The 20,928-nt window shown below is 46.1% G+C and overlaps 1 protein-coding gene across 5 annotated transcripts in view; it reads right to left on the bottom strand.

The window, feature by feature from the left end:
• Window positions 1-16,035: 16,035 nt before the first annotated feature.
• Window positions 16,036-20,928, bottom strand: part of SP110 (SP110 nuclear body protein) — a 34,567-nt gene continuing 29,674 nt past the window's right edge. For 3 of the 5 annotated variants that reach the window (XR_014300573.1, XM_082690793.1, XM_082690794.1), the window contains exons 16-21: window positions 20,171-20,269; window positions 19,591-19,706; window positions 18,792-18,900; window positions 18,421-18,492; window positions 17,719-17,859; window positions 16,036-16,624 (exon numbers count right to left, since the gene is read on the bottom strand). Coding sequence is in view for 4 of the 5 variants with exons in the window: in XM_082690793.1 (XP_082546919.1) it covers window positions 16,514-16,624; window positions 17,719-17,859; window positions 18,421-18,492; window positions 18,792-18,900; window positions 19,591-19,706; window positions 20,171-20,269 (648 nt within the window). In the remaining variant the exon portion in view is untranslated. The remainder of the gene's footprint in view (window positions 16,625-17,718; window positions 17,860-18,420; window positions 18,493-18,791; window positions 18,901-19,590; window positions 19,707-20,170; window positions 20,270-20,928) is intronic. The other 2 variants (XM_082690795.1, XM_082690796.1) reach the window with 1 other exon arrangement.

The raw sequence follows: 20,928 nt of genomic DNA, 5'->3' as shown, positions 1-20,928 counted from the left end.
CTCCTCTCCCTGGAGCAGGACTCACTTTGGAGTGGTGTTGGCCCTTGTCTGGGCTGCTTCCACACTGCCAGGCTTGTAGCACTGTTTTGATGGGATCTTGCCAAGAGTGATTGGAGGAGGTGGATCCACTTTGTTGTGGCCTCTTGTCTACCTCTGGCTGCAGGGAGTGTTCTGCCACTCTTCAGGTTGCTTTCTGGGTTATTTATGCTAATGTGGGTGTTCTCCAGGGGATTACCCTGCACGAGGTGAGCCTGGCTCCTATTCTGTCATTTTTCTGGCAGTCTCTAAGCCACTGAGATTTTAGAGTTACTGCACCATAACCCAGTCTGTCCTGACCAATGTTTCCCAGCATCCAAATTTGCAAGATGGATTGTTTCAGAACAACCCTGGAGATTACAGCATATGATTCAAAAAGATAGACTGCATTACCAATGTTCCTGACAGTATAGAAGAAGGGTTGGCAAACTAAGTCTCACAGACCAAATCCAGCCCACAGTCTGCTATTGCATAGCCTATAAATATGAATGTTTTTTCTATTTTTAAATAGTCGGAAAAAAAAAACAAAAGAAGAATATCTCATGACATGTGAAAATGATGACATTCAAATTCCTGTGTCCATAAAGATTTTTTGGACCATGCCCATTGATTTAAGTATTACCAATGGCTGTTTCTCATCACAGCAGTGTCAAGTAGGTGCATGACCTCCACAGCCCAAATTAGTTACTATCTGGTCCTTTGCAGAAAACATTCGCTAACCTTGGCCAAGAAAGACAGCCTGGCAAAACACGGAATCTGATGACTTTGATTTGAAATATGGTTCAAGAAAGTTAGGAATAGATTTAAGAAACACCTTAACCAATCAATTTTCTTTGCATCTATATTTTTATTGGCTCATAGGTGATATGGGATAAAAAAGAATCTGTCTAAATAAGTTTAAAAGCTTCTTGAATAAATACACACTACAATTCCTAAGAAATAAAAAATAATTGTGGCATAGTTTAATTTGTAACTTTTTTCCCTTCCTTACAATCTGTAGTGTCCTTGACTCAATATAATATGGTAGCGATAAAAAGTGAAAGAATTTCACTTTTCACATTTTACATTCCAACAGTCACATAATAGGGATCCCAGAAGGAGAAAAAGTGAAAAAATTTCATAATTTTCACTGCTCATTATGATAAGCAGACTGACTTAGCATCTCTTTCTTGCACTTACTCTACCTCTGGCAGTTGGCCCAGTACATATAATACAGTGGGTTGTGACTAGGTTGTTCTATCTAGGTAGAACATCAGGATTGGAGAGTCTTAAATCTAGGGTGTTTTCTGAATTTCACTGAGCTGTGTGGGAGACCTGGAATGGTAAAGTGAAGCAGGAATGCCCTAGGGCAGATGCTGTTCACATCTTTTTTCCCCCATCTGTTCTTACTGAGCAGTTCTCATCTCTATACAAAGGGTAACTGCTGCCAGAGATGTCTGGGATGAGTGTTCATTTGTTTTCTGAGGTCTCTGTTGTCAGCACTTCTGAGGATGGCAGCTGACATGTCCTTACGTTACAGAATTCAACCATTGTTTTCTGGTAAAATACAGGGAACCTGAAGATGTAAGATGGGATAGGCTTTGTTCTTTTTTTTTTAATCGTCATCTACGATTAAAAATCATTCATCTGATGATCGTTCATCTGATGATGAACTCTTAGCTGGGATGAGAGGAAGGAAAGCAGGCAATTCATTCTAAATCATTATCCTGAGTTGTAGGGATCTTAAAGGCACAGAGCCTTCTTCTGGGTATTTTGCCTTTAAATGGGTCTTTCACTGCAGAAGACTTGGCAGAAAAACTCTAGAAAACTCATCTGTTGTCAAAAGCAAACGTAACAAGAATGATCAAATTTAAGGAACCACGTGGGCCAAGTGGAACCAAAATGGGGGCTCTGACTTCTTTTGAAGTCAGATTTATTGGGGGATAATTTACATACAATAAAATTCACCCCTTTTAGATGTAGATTCATTGAGTCCTGATGAATATGGAGAGGTTTATGACACCAATATGATCAAAACAGAGAACAGTTCCTTTATCCCAGGAAGTTCCTTCTGGCCTGCTGGCAGTCAGTTCTCTCTCATCCCCCAACCCCCAGCCCAGGGCCACTATCTATTTGTGTTTTGTTCTTCCCATTTTTCCTTCTCTAGATGGTCATCCAATTGGCATCATATAAATGAAACTATCCCATTACCATCTATTATGGACTAAATTGTGTTTTTTTCTCCCAAATTCATATATTGAAATCCTAACCCTGAGTACCTTAGAATATGACCATATTTGGAGATAGGACCTGCAATGAGATAATCAAAGTTAAATGAGGTCATATGAGTGAGCCCTAACCCAATAAGACTGGAGTCCTTATAAGAAGAGACAACAGAAATCTCTCTACACGCACACATACACACACACACATGCACACACACACACACACACACACACACACACACAGAAGAAAGGCCATGTAAAGACACACCCAGAAGGTGGCTGTCAGCAGGCCAGGATGAGAGTTCTTCCCAGAAACCAACCTTACCCACACCTTGATTTTAGACCTCCAGTCTCCAGAATTGTGAGAAAATAAATAAATTTCTCTTGTCTAGGCCACCCAGTCTGTGATATTTTATTATGGCAACCCTGGAAAACTAACACACCAGCCTTTTGAGTCTGGCTTTCTTCAGTTAGAATATTCTTGGGGTTCATCTATGTTGTTGTGTGTATCAATACTTTATTCTTTATTGAGTAGTATCCCATTGCATGAATGTACCACAATTTGTTTACCAATTCACTGGTTGATGGACATTTAGGATATTTCTCAATTTAGTTTTTGTCCATTACAAATAATGTTGCTATGAACATGCATGTACAAGTCTTTCTGTGGGCCTGCGCTTTCATTTCAATAACTATGGGGGGGGGGATTGCTGGATCAAATGATAAGCGTATGTTTAATCTTATAAAAACCACCAAACTCTTTTCCAGCATGGCTGTATCATTTTGTGTTCTCTTCAGCCACGCATGTGATTTCTATTTGTTCTGCATTCTTGTTGACTCTTAGTATTGTCAGTCTTTTAAATTTTAGCCGTGCTGACAGGTATGTAATGCTATTTAGCTGGGACTTTCATTTGCATTTCCCTGATGTCCAGTGATATTAAACATCTTTTCATATGCTTAATTTGCCATTTATTTATCTCTTTGATAAAGCATCTGTTCAAATTTTTGGCCCCCCCCCCCTTTAAAAAATTGGGTGTTTTGTCTTCTTAATTACTGAGTTGTAAGATTTATTTGTATATTCTGGATTCAGGTCCTTCACTGGATACATGTTTTGTAAAAATTTTCTTCTGGTCTTGGTTTGATTGGTCATTGTTATTTTCCTAAAAGTATCTTTCAAATAACAGAAGGTTTTCATTGGGATGAAGTTCAGTATATACATTTTTTCCTCTTATGATTCATGTGTTTTTTTTTTTTTAAAGATTTTATTTAGTTATTTGAAAGAGAGCGAGAGAGTGCATGAGAGGTGGAGACGGGAGAGGGAGAAGCAGATACCAGGATCCTGAGATCATGACCTGAGTCAAAAGCAACTTAGCTGACTGAGCCACACAGGTGTCCCCAGTTCATGTTTTTTATGTCCTACCTAAAATCTTTAGGTAGGTCTAACCCAATATCTCTATTAATATTCTAGTATTGCTATAACAAATTACTACAAATCGAGTGGCATAATTCAATATGAACTTCTTTTTTTTAAAAAAAGATTTTATTATGTGTTTGTTTATTTATTTATTTGTCAGAAGAAGAGAGAGAGGGAGAGCACAAGCAGGGGAAGCAGCAGGCAGAGGGAGAAGCAGGCTCTCTGCTGAGTAAGGAGCCTGATGTGGGACCCAGGATGCTGGGATCCCAAACCCTGGGATCATGACCTGAGCTGAAGGCAGACATTGAACTGACTGAACCATCCAGGGTACCCAAGACAACATGAATTTCTTATCTCACATTTCTAGAGGTCAGAAATGTGGGTTCCTTGGCTGGTTTCTCAGCTTTGGTTTTCATAAGGTCAAAACAAAGGTCTTGGTTGGCTGGGTTTGTGCTGAGAGGATCAAAAAGAATCTATTTCCTTGGAAGAATCCAAGTTCATTGAGGTTGGTGGTAGAATCCAGTTCCCTGAGGTTATAGGACCACGGTCCCCATTTCCTTGCTGGTGTCAGCCAGGGCTGCCCTTAGCTCCTAGAGACTTCTCTCTGATACTCACACTTAAGTGCCTAACCCTCACGCCCAGTAAAAGCATGTGGAATCCTTCTCACAGTTAGAATCTCTAATTTTCCCTTCTGCTTAGTTGGAGAAAGTTCTTTGTATTTAAGGGATCTTGTGATTAGATTAAGCCCACTTGGATATGCTCCCTATTTTAAAGTCTGTAACCTTAATTACATCTGCAAAGTCGCTCTGCCATATAACTTAGCATATTCCAGGTTCAAGGTTAGGGAATGGGCATCTTTGGGAAGTCATCCTGCTGACCACAGGGGCAAATATTTTGCCCCGTATTTCTTCTAGAAGCTTTCCCATGTTACCTGTTATAATTTAATCTATGATCCATTTTAAATTAATTTTTGTATGTGGTATGAGATTATGAGTTTGAGTTCCTTTTTTTTCCTTTTTAATTTTTTTTGCATGTGGATATCCAATTGTTTTAAAAGTATTTGCTGGACAAATTAGGGTTTTTATTTCTATCGTCATGAAAAATTATGATTTTTATAGTTTCAGAACAAACAGAACTATGATTCATGTTAGTTGATTCCATGAACAGTTGTATCATATTTTAGGCATTTATAAAAAAATATTTTTTTCTGGGAATTTTTAGGAGTGGAGGCATATGGAAACCTATTCCCCTTCTCACTTTCTACACATACTCAGCATTCCAGATGGCCATGGAATCCATGGCTTAGTGGGCTCAGGGGTGCTAAACAATTCTGAACTAAAGGAAGCCATAAGAAGACTCCTAGTTTCCTCTTCTTGCTTCTTTAGGGTGAGGTGGGCATTTCCTGGGAATAGTTAAGAAGAAGACTTAACGAGGAGTGGCAACAATCCATGACCAGACTGTAAAGATCAGAAATTGGAGGCAGGACTGGAAAGAGTGGGTCAATTCCGGGTGCTGCAATGTTGGGGTAGGAGAGTTGGAGGTGGGGCACAGGTAAGAATGGGATATGACTGCTCCACAGGCAAGGAATGAGCTAAAAGGTAGAATGTCAGACAGATCATAGCACATGCCACTTACAATGGGAATTTGCCCATCTCGAGGCCACGTCTCACACCTGTCTCTCAGTAGTGTTGGTATCTGAAGAGACCCATTAAGAGCCTGGGACCTCATGCCAAATATCCAGCATGGATCATAGACCAGTCTGGTCTTTGAAATCAAAGAGTAGACACAGCTCAGTAGATGGGGTGAGGAGTCTTGAATTCTTAATCCATTTCCTTCCTAAGTAAAAATCAGAGTCGCAGCAGCTAAGCTTATTAAATTTAAAGCCTCTTGTTCTTTCTTCCGAATCTGTAGGCGAAAAGCCTGAGACGACAGTCTCTAAACTGGGGTCGGAAATGAAGGTGGTATCAGAAGGTTCCTGAGATGGCCCCATATTCTGTCTGTGGCCAGAAGAACTGGCAAGTCTCTCGATGATGAAGTGTTTTGCATGGTAGCTGAGTCTGCTCATCTGTCCCCTTCTGGGAAAGTTTTTGCAGGAGAAATCTTGGGGCAAAACTAACTTACCACAAGAAGTCTTGGCCTGGGTACTCAGGAGGGAGACCCCCATTAATGAACGAGGAAGAGGGACAAGGAGGCAAGATGCTGCTCAGGGAAGCTCTGGAATCCACCGGCCAGTTGGCTCAGGATACCTGGGAGAATAGAATCATTCATTCATTCTACAAATATTTATGAAGCACTTCTAAGCTTGACAGAGGTATACTGACAAAGTAGACAAAAAATTTTGTCGTTGAGGAGCTTACGGCATAGTGGCAAGAGACAGACATGGATTATAATAAACAAAGGACAGCTTGTGTTGGAACATGATCAGTGGGTCCCTGTAGGGAAACAAAGGAAGCAGGTTAGAGGGAGTGAGAGGGGTCAGGTGATGGCAGGAGTGCAGGGGTAGGGGCAAGGCTGGGTAAACTTCCCCAAGAAGGAGAGATTTGAGTAAAACGCCTTAAGGATGAGAGAGCGAACCATGGGCATTTGTAGGGGAAGGAAACTTCCAGGAACAGGGAACTGTTGCTGGAAAGGCTTTGAGCAGGAGTCCCTGGTGCTCAGGGAACAATGAAGGGGAAGAGTGAGGTGCAGAGGATCCAGCAAAAAGGAGAAATATTAAGGAGTTTTCACCAGGTGGGACCCGGGGCTTTCACTGTGAGGGTGGAGTCAGTGGGATCCCAGGGTTCCAACAGGCACAGTAGGGCTGCTGTTCAGGAAATAGGGTCTGGGATGGGGGTTGGCAAGACAGAAGTGGGGGGACAACAGGGAAGATACTGCAAAACCTGGGCGATGGTGGTTTTCCAGTGGAGTTGAGGACACACAGCCCATTCTGCATGTATGCCACCTAAAGGCAGAGCCAGTAAATTGTGGGCCAACTCTTTGAAGTGCTGTGGCTGTTTGCCAACTTCCTGCCTCTTGTCTGGAATGTCACTGGGGCTGGACCTTGGGCTAGATCACGAATTTCCACCCCAGGAAGCTGGGGGAGGGGTGGAGTGGGGAAGTGAGGTAGGGATGTTGCCTTGCTGTGAGTATTTCTGAGAGAGCATTCCCTCTCCTTTTAAGAAAGGTTTCCCACAATGAAAACTACATCCAGGAAAACAAGGAACAAGAGGAGGCTGGGTCTCGGGAACTCCACCAAAACAGCTGCAGACTGAGACCCATGTCCTGCAGGACAGCGATCTCCATGACCTGCCCACAGGTCCCCATCGTCTACTCCTCTGGGCACGTAGTTGCTCTGGGTGGGGCTGAGGTCACGTTCTCTTTGGGGATCCCCGTGCCTAACCTTAGTCAGGTAGTGGATTCTGGCCAGACTGATGGAAGCTGGTCATCTGTGCTGCGACCAGGCTGAAGCATGGAGCCTGATGGGACCTCAGCTCCATGGACCACCGACAGGCAGGGTGGTGAGGGAGGACCTGGGACAGTGCAGGAAAGGGCTAGGAATGCCCACTAATCTCAGACAATGTCAATGACTTCGCTTTATTGAGTGGCCACTGTGTGCCAGACACGCTGCATGCATGGTTGGATCAATGACACTTCTTCCCTGCTAAGGAATTAACATGAGTAACTTGGGGCTGGGCACCTTCCGTAATCTGCCTGTGAAAGAAAGTTTTATATACTCTGGGGCTAAGGGTAGGTGTTCTTCCTGCAGAAATAAAGCCCAAACCAGGCTTAGTGGTTCTCAAGAAATGACTTCTGTGAAATATCTACATGAAACAGTCAATGGAAAGAAGTTAGGTGGATGGACCATGACAGCTCGATAGGATTGGGATTCTTTCCTGGGGATCAGGAGTGGGTGTAATTCTTCAGTATGATGGGGGAGCAGAGGGTGGGCTGGGGACAGGGCACAGCTGAGTCCCTGCAGACACCCTTCCCCAAAGTGGGGTGTGTGTGGCATTCCTTGGGCATTCCTGGCTGCCGTGGAGCTGAGGGGAGGAAGACCCAGTGGTTGGCTTATGGAGATCGCTGTCCTGCAGGACATGGGTCTCAGTCTGCAGCTGTTTTGGTGATTTGCAGGAAGGGGGCATTCTTGGCAATGACCTAACTTCTGGAGGAAAATATACCTCAAATTGGATGTCCTTGTAGCCTGCAGCCCACTGACAAATACTAAAGGCCGGCAGGGTATAATTTCCTTTAGGAAGCTCTCAACTGTCTTAATGTTAATGCTTTCCTAGAGGGAAAAACAACCTTAGCTTGACAATAGCTAGGCCTGGGGTATCCTGTACGTCTTCTTCAGCTCCAAACCATCAGATGCCAACGACTACTCTTGGCCCAAGGTGTCCCCAGTGCCGAGGCATCTCAGCTCTGGTCTTATCCAACAGAAACACCTGCTGGCACACTGCCTGAAGGAACCTTCTGCTGAGAGGGTCTTTGCTGAATGGCATTCCCTTTTCTAGATAGCTCCAGAGATGCAAGTGGCCCCCTTGAGACCAGGGGAAAAATGAGTAAGACAATGGCTTCATGGATTCCTTTGTCTTTACTTCCCCCAACCCCAAAGTGTATAATCGGTCATTCCTCACAATCCCAGGTTGGCAGCTCTTTCTGCCCACAGGTCCTGTTCCCGTGCTTTAATAAAGCCACCTTTTTGCACCAAAGACATCTCAAGAATTCTTTCTTGGCCTCCAGCTCTGGACCTCACCAACATTCCAAAACTACATCAAGTGCAAGGTGTATTTTAGTTTTAGGCATTTTAGGCCAGCAGCTGGAGCTTAGAGGAGACTCCTCTGACCCCTGTCCATATCGTCTGCCTTTCCTGCCTTGGGTACAGTGGTTCTTCTTCGTCACCCCCACTGCACAGCTCCCCCTTAAAAGCCTGGATGGGTGGAACCTGAGGCTTGGAAGCACTAACAGGGAAGGGCGGGGTGGTACAAGGGACATGCCCCCAGCCACCTCCCCTATTTCCTGTCTCCACCTAGATGTTGGGTGACCACAGTGCCTCTTTCAGGATGTGGCTGCTTCTCTTGCCTTCTTGGGGCCTCTGGTCCTCTGCTCTGGGCCCCCTACTGCCTTCACTTCCTGCTTTTCCCTGCAGCCGTTGCAATGAAGCCTGTCTACCCCAGACCTGGCACTATTCTGGATTCCTTGTTCTTTGCAACTGCCCCTAGCCTAGACACAACAGGGGAGGGGGGTGCCTGGCAGCCACCTTAGGGTGATTTCACATTCAAATACACTACCGGACCAACATCCAAGGAAAGCTTCAAAACGAATGTAGACATCTCAGGTCTCTCAAGATTGACTTGGGACAAAGCATCTTAAGCTGGTCTCCACTTGCCCCTCTCTTCAAGGTCCTGCACTTGTCCACCAACTCCCAACCCCCAGCTCTGCTGCTTTTCCTCCCAGCCCTCCCCACCCCCATTCCCAGCTGCTTTCTCCTCCTGGTCTCATTTTTCCTTCTGGAAACACCTTCTTTCCTTCCTTATCATTGTTTCTGAAAGCTGGTTCTATTTGAATAAATGCTTAAATAAAAAAGAACGCATGAAACGGCCAAACAAAAGAGCCTGGAAGTCAGGCTAACCACAAATGTGTGCTGTGTCACCCTGCAGGGCTTGGGAAGCTCTTGTTATTAAGTTGCAAGCTTCACCACAGTAGTTAGATTGGTTCCCTTGTCAGAAGATAAGCAGTGGATCTTGTAAAAGGGCAGTGGAGGTCAGAATTCATGGTGGCAAAAATTGTCACCTCAAAAACTTGTTAAGCTTGTAGAATGCACCACTTTCTGGGCATCAGCCTTAGAGATTGCCATCTGGGGCCAGGGACCCAGGAATTTGCATCTTAAGCTTCGTGGTGATTCTGAAGCCGTGAGCCACGGACCATGCTGGCAAGCAGTGACCCCACGTACAGCCATCTTGGAGAACCCCTCTCAGAACACCATCAGGTCAGAGATACTTTACTGGGACCAAAGGCCCCTCTAGTGGTGCAGCTTCCCCCAGAGCAGGTCCTATGGGCGTTCCTGCTAATGGGAGATTCCAGAGTCCAGGTCAGAGGATGCTGGTGGCCAGCTCCAGGCTGGGCCAACCACCAGACCCCAAACTGTTTCAGTGAAAAACAGATCCCACAGCCCTCCTTCCAGCCGGCATTCCTAGTGCGCCTCCTAGCGCATCTACGTTGACCCTGAGGTTTTAAACTGGTGACAAGAAGAGAAGGGACCTTTCATCCTCAGTTACTGCAGAAGTCCTGAGTGCCTGGAACTCTCAGAGCTGGTTTGGAGCCTATTCTGGGCTAGTGGGAAGAGTTCTTCTCTGGCTCAGCTGTGCCCAAGTGTTCCAAAGAGCTCCGAACCAGGTCCAGAGAGTCCAGGGAAAACCACTCTGAGGACCCAGGGATGGGTGGTTTTGATTCCAGGCTTGGCTACACATATACATCAGGTGCGGTCCAGATACGGAAATAGCCAAGTCTGTACTCTGGCCTCTGTCCCAGGGCAATTCTGGCTGCATTGTTATTCATAGGGGCTGAGGGGTGGCCTGACTGCGCTTGCCCCACATTAGGACTAATCCTCTGCCTTGCTTTTTAGGAGGACGAGCCTCTCACAGGGGATACACCTCCCTGCAGGATACAGTAGGTACTAGAGCATCTCCGGTGTTTCCCGCTGCTGAGTGTTCACATGTGCCCGTTAGCCCCAATGCCCACCTTTGATGGGCTGCCAGAAACCTCCTGCCCTGGGGGGCAGAAAGACCAGGATTTCACACCATGAGGGCACTTCCGTGGGCCCATTAATCAGTTCAGACACTAGGCATGGGGTCCACAGAGCCAGCCCCTTGGTCTGGGCCTTGACCACGGGGCATCGCTGCAGCCCTGAGTCTGAGCTCACGACCCCAGCACCCTGGCTCCCTGTCTGCAGGGCTGCCGAGTCCAAAGGCAGGAAGCCTTAGTGTTGCCCCTGGGACATAAGGACGTGTCTGCCTCATCTCACTCCTGAGACTACAGCTTGAGAGTGCCAAACCATCCCTCCACCTTGAACACATTCTGTCCCAGGGCAATGGGACAGATGAGTTCTGGTGACAGCTGACATCTTTGACCTGCAGCTGCTCCTTCCTGCTGACACTCAGGCCTTGCGTCCAGGCTCAGGTCCCTGTCCTCACTCCCGAGTCTCCTGGCTTGAAGGCCTTGTGCTGTCTGCTGGCAAATTGGCCTCCATGTCACTTCTGGATCAATGGAGGAGAGGGGTCCCACAGGGGTGTCACCCGCTCCAAACCATCAGATGCCAACGACTACTCTTGGCCCAAAGTGTCCCCAGTGCCGAGGCATCTCAGCTCTGGTCTTATCCAACAGAAACACCTGCTGGCACACTGCCTGAAGGAACCTTCTGCTGAGAGGGTCTTTGCTGAATGGCATTCCCTTTTCTAGATAGCTCCAGAGATGCAAGTGGCCCCCTTGAGACCAGGGGAAAAATGAGTAAGACAATGGCTTCATGGATTCCTTTATCTCGTGTCACTTCACAGCAGCGTGACTTGTAAAAGGAATAGGGTCTGTGCTTTTCTTTCTCCTTCCCTTCTTTTCTTTTCCTTTCCTTTCCTTTTCTTTTTCCCAGGGACAATGGCAGAAGGGAGAGCCTGGAATCATGTAGTCCACACGCCCAATTCCAGGAGGTGAGGAACTCCATGATGCAGTAGGAGAATCTTTAGGGGGAAAGAAGTAGTCAGTCTCCTCAGAGAAGGAAGGGGAGAGGCCAAGGCTCCCAGCAGGGCCTACAAGGCCAGCTGGAGGCACAGCTCCCCAGCCACCTGTGGGATGGGACCTTGCTGGGTCTGGTTCTGCCAGAGTGTGGAGAGCATCTGAGAAAGGGGCTCAGGCCAGATGCTGATTGCCAATTAAGTCTACCTCCCCTGAGGACAGGTTAACTTGACCAGGAGACCATGCCTTCCCAGATCCTAAGATTGAATTTTCCAAGGTTGAATTTCTTCTCTTTTTCCCTTTGTTTTGTTTTTTTTAAAATTGGCTCCACATTGAGTCTGGAGCCCAATGTGGGGCTTGAATTCATGACCCTGAGATCAAGACTTGAGCTGAGGAGATCAAGAGTCAGACACTTAACCAACTGAGGCATCCAGGTGCCCCTCCAAGGTTGAATTTCTGGTATCAGCTGGAGGAGGGTACATATTCTTATGTACAATTCCTTTAGTCACGTCCCATAGAAAGCTTTTCTGTGTTACATTTTTGTAGCCTTTGCCCTGCCCAGCTTCAAGGGACCACTTTAGAGTTATTTATAACCTCCGGTGTCACTGTTTTTGGGGGTCATCTTGGGCTGCCCTAGGCTTTCTAGCAGGCCTGGCCAGTGTGGTTGGGGAGGAATGGAACAGAGCTGGACCAGGAAGGGAGAAACAGCCTGGGTGCAGAACTAGAAGGGGTTCCTGGGGGGAGGCAATTGGCCTGTGTGCAGGGGTGTCACTGACACCAGAGGATGGGACTGGGGGTGCAAAGTCAAGGGAAGTCAAGGGAAGAGCAGGCAGGAGCCTACCTCCTGGAGGTACTGACGGTCAGCTGAGTGGAGCAGAATAAACCAAACCCTGCTCTTACAGGTGGAAACAGTGTGAAAACCAGAGGAACAGTAGGATAACAAAAGGGAGCCAGAGGGAGAGATGGCTTCTGGGATGGGGTCTTGGTTGTCACGGCAACTAAACTGCTAGTGTTTGAAACTTTCAAAGGAATAAAAGATTCTTTCAATGTTGTTAGTTTCTTTTTCAGTTACAGAGCACGCCACAGCTGTGTTAGGAGAAAAAGAGACTCGACTCAGCTTGCTAGGGTCAGAATGAAAGAGAGGGTCACCAAAAGATGTGCAATCATTTCATACACAGCAATCTTGGCCACTGGTGAACATTGGGCCGGGCCAGGGGGTGGGGTAGGGTGGGGTGTGCCTAGAAATCTTTTATCCTGATGCACAGACAGTGAGTTGGGAGGAGGAGAGATCTGTACTGCAGGGATGGCCATCTCTAGCCACACCCTACCCCAATCTTCCCTTCCAGAACAGCATCAGGAACTGCAGTCTTTATGGCCCTGTTTGTCCCCTTCCCACATCATACAAGAAATTCTAATTCTTTACCTGCTGCTTTTAAGTCAGGACTCAAGCTGCCTGCACCCTTTCCTGGATCATAGCTGGCCAGTCCACATCGTGGTTCATGCTGCTGTGGAAACAATGGGGGACTCTCCCTCTCCATTGTCTGTTTATGAGTCTGTGACACCTGGAACCGAGACGGAGGCTCCCACACACTGCTGCCCGAGTCCCTGTTTGGGGAGAACAGTGGGGTCCCAAGGTGCCTCTCATTCTTTGTGTTAGTCGGCCGGGGTTGCCGCAACCAAACCCCCAGCTCAGGCAGCATAGACAACAGGCATTTATTTCCCACAGCTCTAGAGGTTGAAAGTTCTGGGTGTAGGTGTCTGCTGATTTCCTGCAAGGGAGAGCAGGCTTGTGGCTGAGAGGGGGCCTCCTTCTTGCTGCCTCCTCACCTGCCCCTCCCTCTGTGGAAGAGAGCACATGGGCAGAACCCCCTTGGGCGTCTTTTCCTCCCTTTTTTTTTTTTTTTTTTTAAAGATTTTATTTATTTATTTGACAGAGATCACAAGTAGGCAGAGAGGCAGGCAGAGAGAGAGAGGAGGAAGCAGGCTCCCTGCTGAGCAGAGAGCCCGATGTGGGACTCGATCCCGGGACCCCGAGATCATGACCTGAGCCGAAGGCAGCGGCTCAACCCACTGAGCCACACAGGCGCCCCTCTTCCTCCTTTTATAGGGACACTCATCCTAGTTCACTAAGGCCTTGTACTTGTGACTTCATTTAACCATTAACCCTTTCTTACAGGCCCTATCTCCAAGTATGGTGCACGGGGTGTTAAAGCTCCAACATAGGAATTTGGGGGGGTGGACACAATTCAGTCTATAACATTCTTCCATTGACACTACATAAGAATGAAGAAATCAGGAACACAGGTCAGGACAACTTAGTAGTGGCAGTAAGTTTTTATTTTTGTTTTGAGAAAAGAAAAGTGTTGTGATAAGAAAAGTTTGCTAGGTTGATAGAGAGCAATTAGCATGATTGAAATGATGAAAAAATCATTAAACAACATGGGGGATTTAGGGGGTAGGAAAGAAATAAATGAAACAAGATGGGAACGGGAGGGAGACAAACCACAAGAGACTCTTAATCTCACAAAACAAACTGAAGGTTGCTGGGGGGAGGGGGGTCAGGAGAGGGTGGTGGGGTTATGGACATTGGGGAGGGTATGTGCTATGGTGAGTGCTGTGAACTGTATGAACCTGGCAATTCACAGACTTATACCCCTGGTGCTAATAATACATCATATGTTTATAAAAAAATAAAAAATTAAAAAAATTTAAAAAAATCATTGAAAATATTGACCATAGAATTGTAATTGTTTTGAATAAGTATATTTAAGTCTTAGACTGATGATCTCAGAAGAGGAGTGCTTCCCGGAACTTCTTTTTTCTTTTTTTTAAATGATAAATAGGTAAGCCAGAGAGCAGAGAGCCGCGTATGGATAATAGATGTTCTTGAAAGAGAGCCCAGAACAAAAGGATCAGAAAGATTTAATGCAGCTGCTGAAAAAAAGAACTGGGTATGTATATTGAAAGGGCAGAGTGCCAGGCAAGATCAATGATAAGAATATTATACCGAATCCTGTCCTGTCAAAAATATGTAAGTATAGAGAAAACAAGGAAACCCGCTATGTGTCTACACACTAACAAGGAAGCACACTTCACAGGTATAGGACGAAAATGCCCAAACACAGTGGACCAAAGTCTAAGTTGATTTTGAAGGTGAGAAGTTTTGATAAAATACATATTGTAGGGGCGCCTGGGTGGCTCAGTGGATTAAACCTCTGCCTTCGGCTCAGGTCATGATCCCAGGGTCCTGGAATTGAGCCCTGCCTCGGGCTCTTTGCTTGGCAGGGAGCCTGCTTCCCCCTTCTCCCTCTGCCTGCCTCTCTGCCTACTTGTGCTCTCTCTCTCTGTCAAATATATAAATAAAGTCTTTAAAATATATGTGTGTGTGTGTGTGTGTGTGTGTATAGTAGCCCAACAGTGAATTTATGAAAACAGAGAAGACATTCAGAGCTATGCAAAGTCTCAGAAAACATGCCACCTGTGTACTCTTCTTTTAAAATTGCTGAAAAAAAAAATTACCTAAAGATACACTGACTGAAAGAAGGAGCAGAAAAAGAAGCAAGGAGAAGTCATTGCCAAGAAGAGACCAGCGGCACTGATTCACAGCATTAATGTTGCTGTCCTGAAGCTGGGGTATCGTGGTTTTAACTTCTGCTTTTCCATTCTGGTAGTTATTTGAAGTAACAAATAATTTCTATAATGTAAAAATAACAAAATAATGATTTACATAATATAATTGAATAAAACTAAAATAATACAAAGTAAAAGTAAGCATTTAATAATGATAATAAATAGCTATATTATAAAATAGTGAATTCTTCCCTGTTTGAATTAGGAAACCAAGGGGCATAAGAGGTGATGAACACCTTGGCTTAAATATGTGGCTCACTGAAGATATTTTATTTTTGGCTCTGGCATTTAGTTATTTATCTTTTAAAAGATTTATTTATTTATTTGAAAGAGAGAGCACAAGCAGGGAGAAGGGCAGGGGGGCTGGAGGAATGTCAAGCAGACTCCCCACTGAGCTCAGAGCCTGCTGTGCAGGGCTGAATCCCAGGACCCTGTGATCATGACCTGAGCTGAAATCAAGAGTCAGCTGCTCAACAGACTGAGCCACCCAAGCATCCCAGACTCTGACATTTAAAAAGTAAGTTAAAAACACATTTGGAAAGCTTGCAGGTAAATATTAAAATTAAAAACTCTTACAAAGGTCTTCCAGAATAGATGGCAAAAACAAAGAAAATATAGACTAAAATCACATGAAAGTATTCCAAAGAGAAGGAATAAAATAATATGGCAGAAATAAGGCCAAGTCAAAACAACACATACATGAATGACTTCTTAGAAAACTAAAATTGGAACTGATTCAAAAAGCAAGAGAACATCTGAATCATTTAATGACCCTGAAAAAGCAAAGAACGTGGTCAATATTACCTCTTCAAAGAGCAGTAGGCTATATAATTTCATGAGTTGGTTCATTGAAAACATTATAAGCTATTCCAGAGCACATAAAAGGTAGAAAGTTTTAGGCATACTTGTGCCAAGCTGAGATAGCCCTACATCTGATTTTGACAGTACACAGAAACTTACGGACCAATCTCATTCACAAATACAAGTGAAAAATTCTAAAAAGTACTCTCTGCAATGGTATATGAAATATATAATGGTATAAATAACATATCATGTATACATAAAATATATTTATTTATATAAATTATATATATATATAACAGAAACAAAATATAACAGAATATACATATAAAAGAGAAACAAAATAATTTCCACACAATTTAAGATTCAACTTGGTTTCTTTTTCATAGTGGTTGGACTGTAGAAATTCTGAAGCTATTATCCCTGTAGTTTAGTTGAGAAAAAGAGACTAGATAACTATGGGAGAAGAGAGATGGAAATATTGACAAAGAAGAGGCTTATGGTTTTGGCTGGGGATTAGAGGTGTATCTTACACACACACGCACACACTTTTAGGTGTAGAAAGAATCAAACAAAAAAAAAGAAGGCATGCTGATAGTATGAAGGCTCTGGCTTTGAGTCAAGAGGGTAGCCAATAGCATCCCAGACTCACTGGCTATCTAAAGGTGACCAGGGTCATGTCATCTGGGTCCTGAAGTTGGGGTGTCTTAGTCTTTCTAGAACAGGGTCAACAAGTCTGGAAGCTGTTCTCATTGGCTTTGCAAAAAATAAACACCTCTTTGAGGTTCTTTTCAAATTCTGCCTCCAAGTCCAGTCCTATCTGACCAAAGTTGGAAGCCTGAAAGGAAATAAAAAAAAAAAAAAAAAGCAAACAAACAGATGTTTAAGGATAAAGAATTAGGACTATCAAAACACTTGCATTTTTAATTTTTTTTTTTTAGAGCCCCACCCTGCCTATCCTGAATACTGTGCTTCCCCAGGAGCCAGGCAGAGTGCGCAGGGCACAGGGAGATGCTGATGCCACAATACTGAAATGGACAAGCCTCTGCCCAATTCCTAACTTGGACCTGACTGACCGGTGGTCAGGATTGGAGAGCTGATTTTAATCACTGCAAAGCCTGAGCTTGGGATAAAACAGACAGAGATAAAGCATTTCTTGAAAGTCCACCCTCTGAAGGAAGGTTGAACCTTCCGTTCTCCAAGGCTGACAGTGGGCCAGGCATGGAGGGGCTCCCTGGGTAGATTTTCCCTCCAGCTCCACAAGCTGACACTAGTTTAGAATTTGTGTCTTCATGAACAGGCCAACTTGTGCCATGGAGGAAGGGAAGGTGGCTGGGTGGAAATGGAAATCTTCCTTAAATACCTCCCAAGAAGTATCTGTACGAATGATAGTATAAATCAGGATAAACTCAACAGACTACAGTTAACAACCTGTTGGCTTGCAAGATAACTCAACTAGTTGTCTCTCACTGCGGGCAAAGGATGAACCCAACACCCTCTGAGGGCAATTCTGGAGGTTTGGGTCCCCTGGAAAATTTAGGAGTAAAAAAATCCAAGCATGAGCATCCTGGGAGTTTATTTCATGAAGTTGAATTCCTTTGTTCATTTCTGTATTTCTGAGGCATGGAGAACAAAGTTAACCATAAATCACCTTCCCTTCCCATTTGAACGAGGCAGGATGAGATGGGCTGTTCTCCGCACGACTATCCCCCCTGTTCTAGAATTGGGGACAGATTGTTTTCAGGGAAGGATGCTTCCCTCTCCCTGTTCTGTCTGAATTCCTCTCCACCCCTGAAGTTAAGAGGCCACTTTCTTCTGTAATCCAACTCATTTTGAGCTTTCTCTAGGACCAGATTGGTAAAATTCTTGCAAAGTTCTGCTGCCCCAGAAATTAGGGAAAAGTGGAAAGGGGTGCCAAGAGACACCCTTTACCTTGTAAAATGTTTTATGGTTGCTAAAGATGAGGCGCACATCACGAACAAACCACGCCACTGTGTAAACGTTCTCACTCAGCCTTTCCTTAATCAGGTCCAACCACATGGCTTCCTTAAAGGGTTCTCCATAATCTCGAATCTAGGGACAAAGCCACCAAAAGAGTGATATTGGCACCGCCATTATTCCTGGAAGGGATCCAACAGGAATCCAGCAGAAGTGATGATATTAGCACTGGACTTGTCTATGTCAGACCTGGTCTAAGCACTGCCACTAGGTTAACATGATCCTACAACAACCCTGTGAGATTGGTACTATAATTACGCCCGTTTTCCAGATGAGGAAGCCAAAGGAGGGAGACCTTAAACAACCTACTCAGGATTTCACAGCTAAACAATGGTGGAAGCGGGACTTGAAGTCTCCATGAGAAGGGCTCTAAACCCTCTGCCGACTGTAAGAAAGACATTCTCATCTAAGAGAAGGAGAAACTGAGGTACACACGAGGCAGAGCAAGTCGCCCGGGGCTCCCGGAACCCGGATGCGGAGGGTGGGGTTTGAACAGGGGTGTCCCCTCCCCCAGACTCTGCAACTAAACCCGCTCTCGGCCAACAGCCGCTGCCCTTAGGGGTCACACTCCTAAATTCCAGAGAGAGCTTTCCGTCAGAGATGCCCAGCGAACAAGAACCATGAAATGTCACTTACGTTATGTGGGGTTTCTGCAAAAAAGGAGCTTTGTGGATGACAGTAGGCCTTCAAGAGGAGGAACTCACATTTCTGTAAAATGTGAAGAGAGCTTTAAAGGGAAATGCAGCTCCGAGAGAGCGAAGCCCGGCCTGTGCCCAGACAGACAGGCACAAGAGGGCGCAGCTAGACATGGCCGGCTGTCCAGCCACATTTGCGAAAGAGCCGAGGGGTGCATCCAACTCTGGACTTTGGGCCCCGAATCGCCATCCTCGGAAGCCAGACACTGCAGGCTCCCTCAGGCACCTGTGGGCGCCCTTTCCCTCCCCCTCTACCTGTTGGACTTCTCACGTGTCTGGGGTGAGAAGGCTTGGGGTTGGCACCCAACTCACCAACCGCTCCTCAGGCTGCATCTGCCCCTCCGGGACCTCAGATACCCCGTGACACGGCTGCCTTCCCGAAGACTCCTTTATCCGGCAGAAGGTGCAAGTCCATGGGCTCCTGAGAAGGTGGGGGATGAGTGAGCAAGGGCCAGGACCCTGGAAACAGACCCTGTTCCTACAGCTGCCACCGTCCTCCTTTCAGGCACGGCCGAGGGACAACACAGCTGGGAGGTGAGGGGGACACCTCCCGGAGTGTCCAAGACCCCCCAAGCAGGACTTGAGCCCATGACCCTCCTCCCATTGAGAGTGGCACGAGGGGGCTCAGTGCACGGAAAGTGGTGTCAGGGTGCATGGTGGGCTGCGCTTCCCCGAGATGAGATGCCCCGCATGTCATACCCATGTGTCAAAACTGGGGCTTAACACCTGGGGACCCAGGTTTCTATCAGTCCGTTGAGCCCGTGGTAAAATGCAGGAACCAAGCCATGTTTCCTGCCTTTTCTGAAAAAGCGGGGAACATAAACAGCTGGTGTTTCCCATCCTCAATCCCCAGGGATGGGAGTCAGGGTTGTAAAACTAGGAGAGGATGCTCGCCAGGGGCAGTGGCAAGGTGGAGGCAAGGTGGCTGGGACACAGACTTAGAAGTAGAGTCTGCCACGAAACCACATGGAACATAGACCCCATCCTCTTGCTCTGGGTCATACCTGAGCCATGATGCTCACAGGTCCTGCTCTTCTGCCTGGAGAAGAGTCACTAGAGGCAGAGCCTGGGCAGAGTCCGTGTGCAAAAGACAAGGCTGCGTCTCACTAACCTCTCTGCCTCTGCAGATGGGATGTGACAGTCCTCATGAAAGGCTCTTGGACAAGTGTCACAGCAGACCAGTGGTCCGCGTCTACAGCACACCTCACATTCCTTGGAGTTTTCGCCCTAGAAGCGGAGAGAATGCAGCAGCACTGGGATCAGCCCTGACACTGAGGGGCTTTGGAACATGCCATCCTTGTGTGTTGCCCAGTGGAAGTTTCCAACCTGCCTGACCATGGTGCTCTGGGAGGTGGCTGATGGGGGATGAGCGTGGCCTTTCCTATCGCAAACAGGCAAATGGCAAGAATCATCAAGCTGCCTTTGAACCACACCTTGCCAGAGCTGGAAGGGATGGAGCACGCTTTAAGCCCTTTGTATACAAAGTGTGGCCTGAGGACCAGCAACATCAGCATCCCCCGGGAGCTGGCTAGAGATGCAGATCTACTGAACTGAAATCTGTTTTCACAGGATCCCAGATGTTTGGAAGTACATGAAATTTGAGAAAACCCAGCTTTTGGCCATCTTCTTATTTTACAAGCTTGGAAAGGCGAGATGTCTTTTTATTCTGCAGAGTCGATACAACTTACTACCTGAGCCAGACTGGCACCCAGGCTGCCTGTGCCTCTGGGTTCAGAGCTGTCCCATCCACTGTGTGCAGGCAAGTGTGCTGGGCAGACCCAGAATGGTTCCTGACGTATGGCCAAAAAACAGAAACATAAAGACAGAGAGCTGCTGTATAAATCGGTCATTTCGTGAGCCTTTAAAATCATTGTCTTTCGGGGCGCCTGGGTGGCTCAGTGGGTTAAGCCGCTGCCTTCGGCTCAGGTCATGATCCCAGGGTCCTGGGATCGAGCCCCGCATCAGGCTCTCTGCTCAGCGGGGAGCCTGCTTCCTCCCCTCTCTCTGCCTGCCTCTCTGCCTGCTTGTCATCTCTCTCTGTCAAATAAATAAATAAAAAATCTTTAAAAAAAAAAAAAATCATTGTCTTTCTCATGGCCTTAAAATGTGATCCAGTAAATTCTACAAGCGATTTTTACTGCTGGATAAAATCTACAGGCAGGAGCCCCTGGTTCTACTCCTGACCCCGCAAGAGGGACAGTGGGGCTCCATACATAAGAACATGTTTTCTTTGTACTAAAGGTAGGAGGCAGGAAGGGGCATCTTTCTGGGTGTTGAAAAGGTGGGAAATAGACCATCAGGAGCTGGAGGAAAGGACTGAAGGAGCTGGGGATCAGTCGTATCTAAGGAGAGAAATCCTGCCACTACCCTCGACTGTCCACGACACAAGTACAAGGACCTGGCTGAGGACATAAGGGATGGAAATGTTTTGTCCATTCTCAAAACTAGG

This window comes from Mustela nivalis (assembly GCF_964662115.1).
Source record: "Mustela nivalis genome assembly, chromosome: 11".
NCBI classification, from domain to species: domain Eukaryota; kingdom Metazoa; phylum Chordata; class Mammalia; order Carnivora; family Mustelidae; genus Mustela; species Mustela nivalis.
The sequence above is the reverse complement of the archived record's forward strand: the minus strand, read 5'-3'. Positions and strand labels throughout refer to the sequence as shown.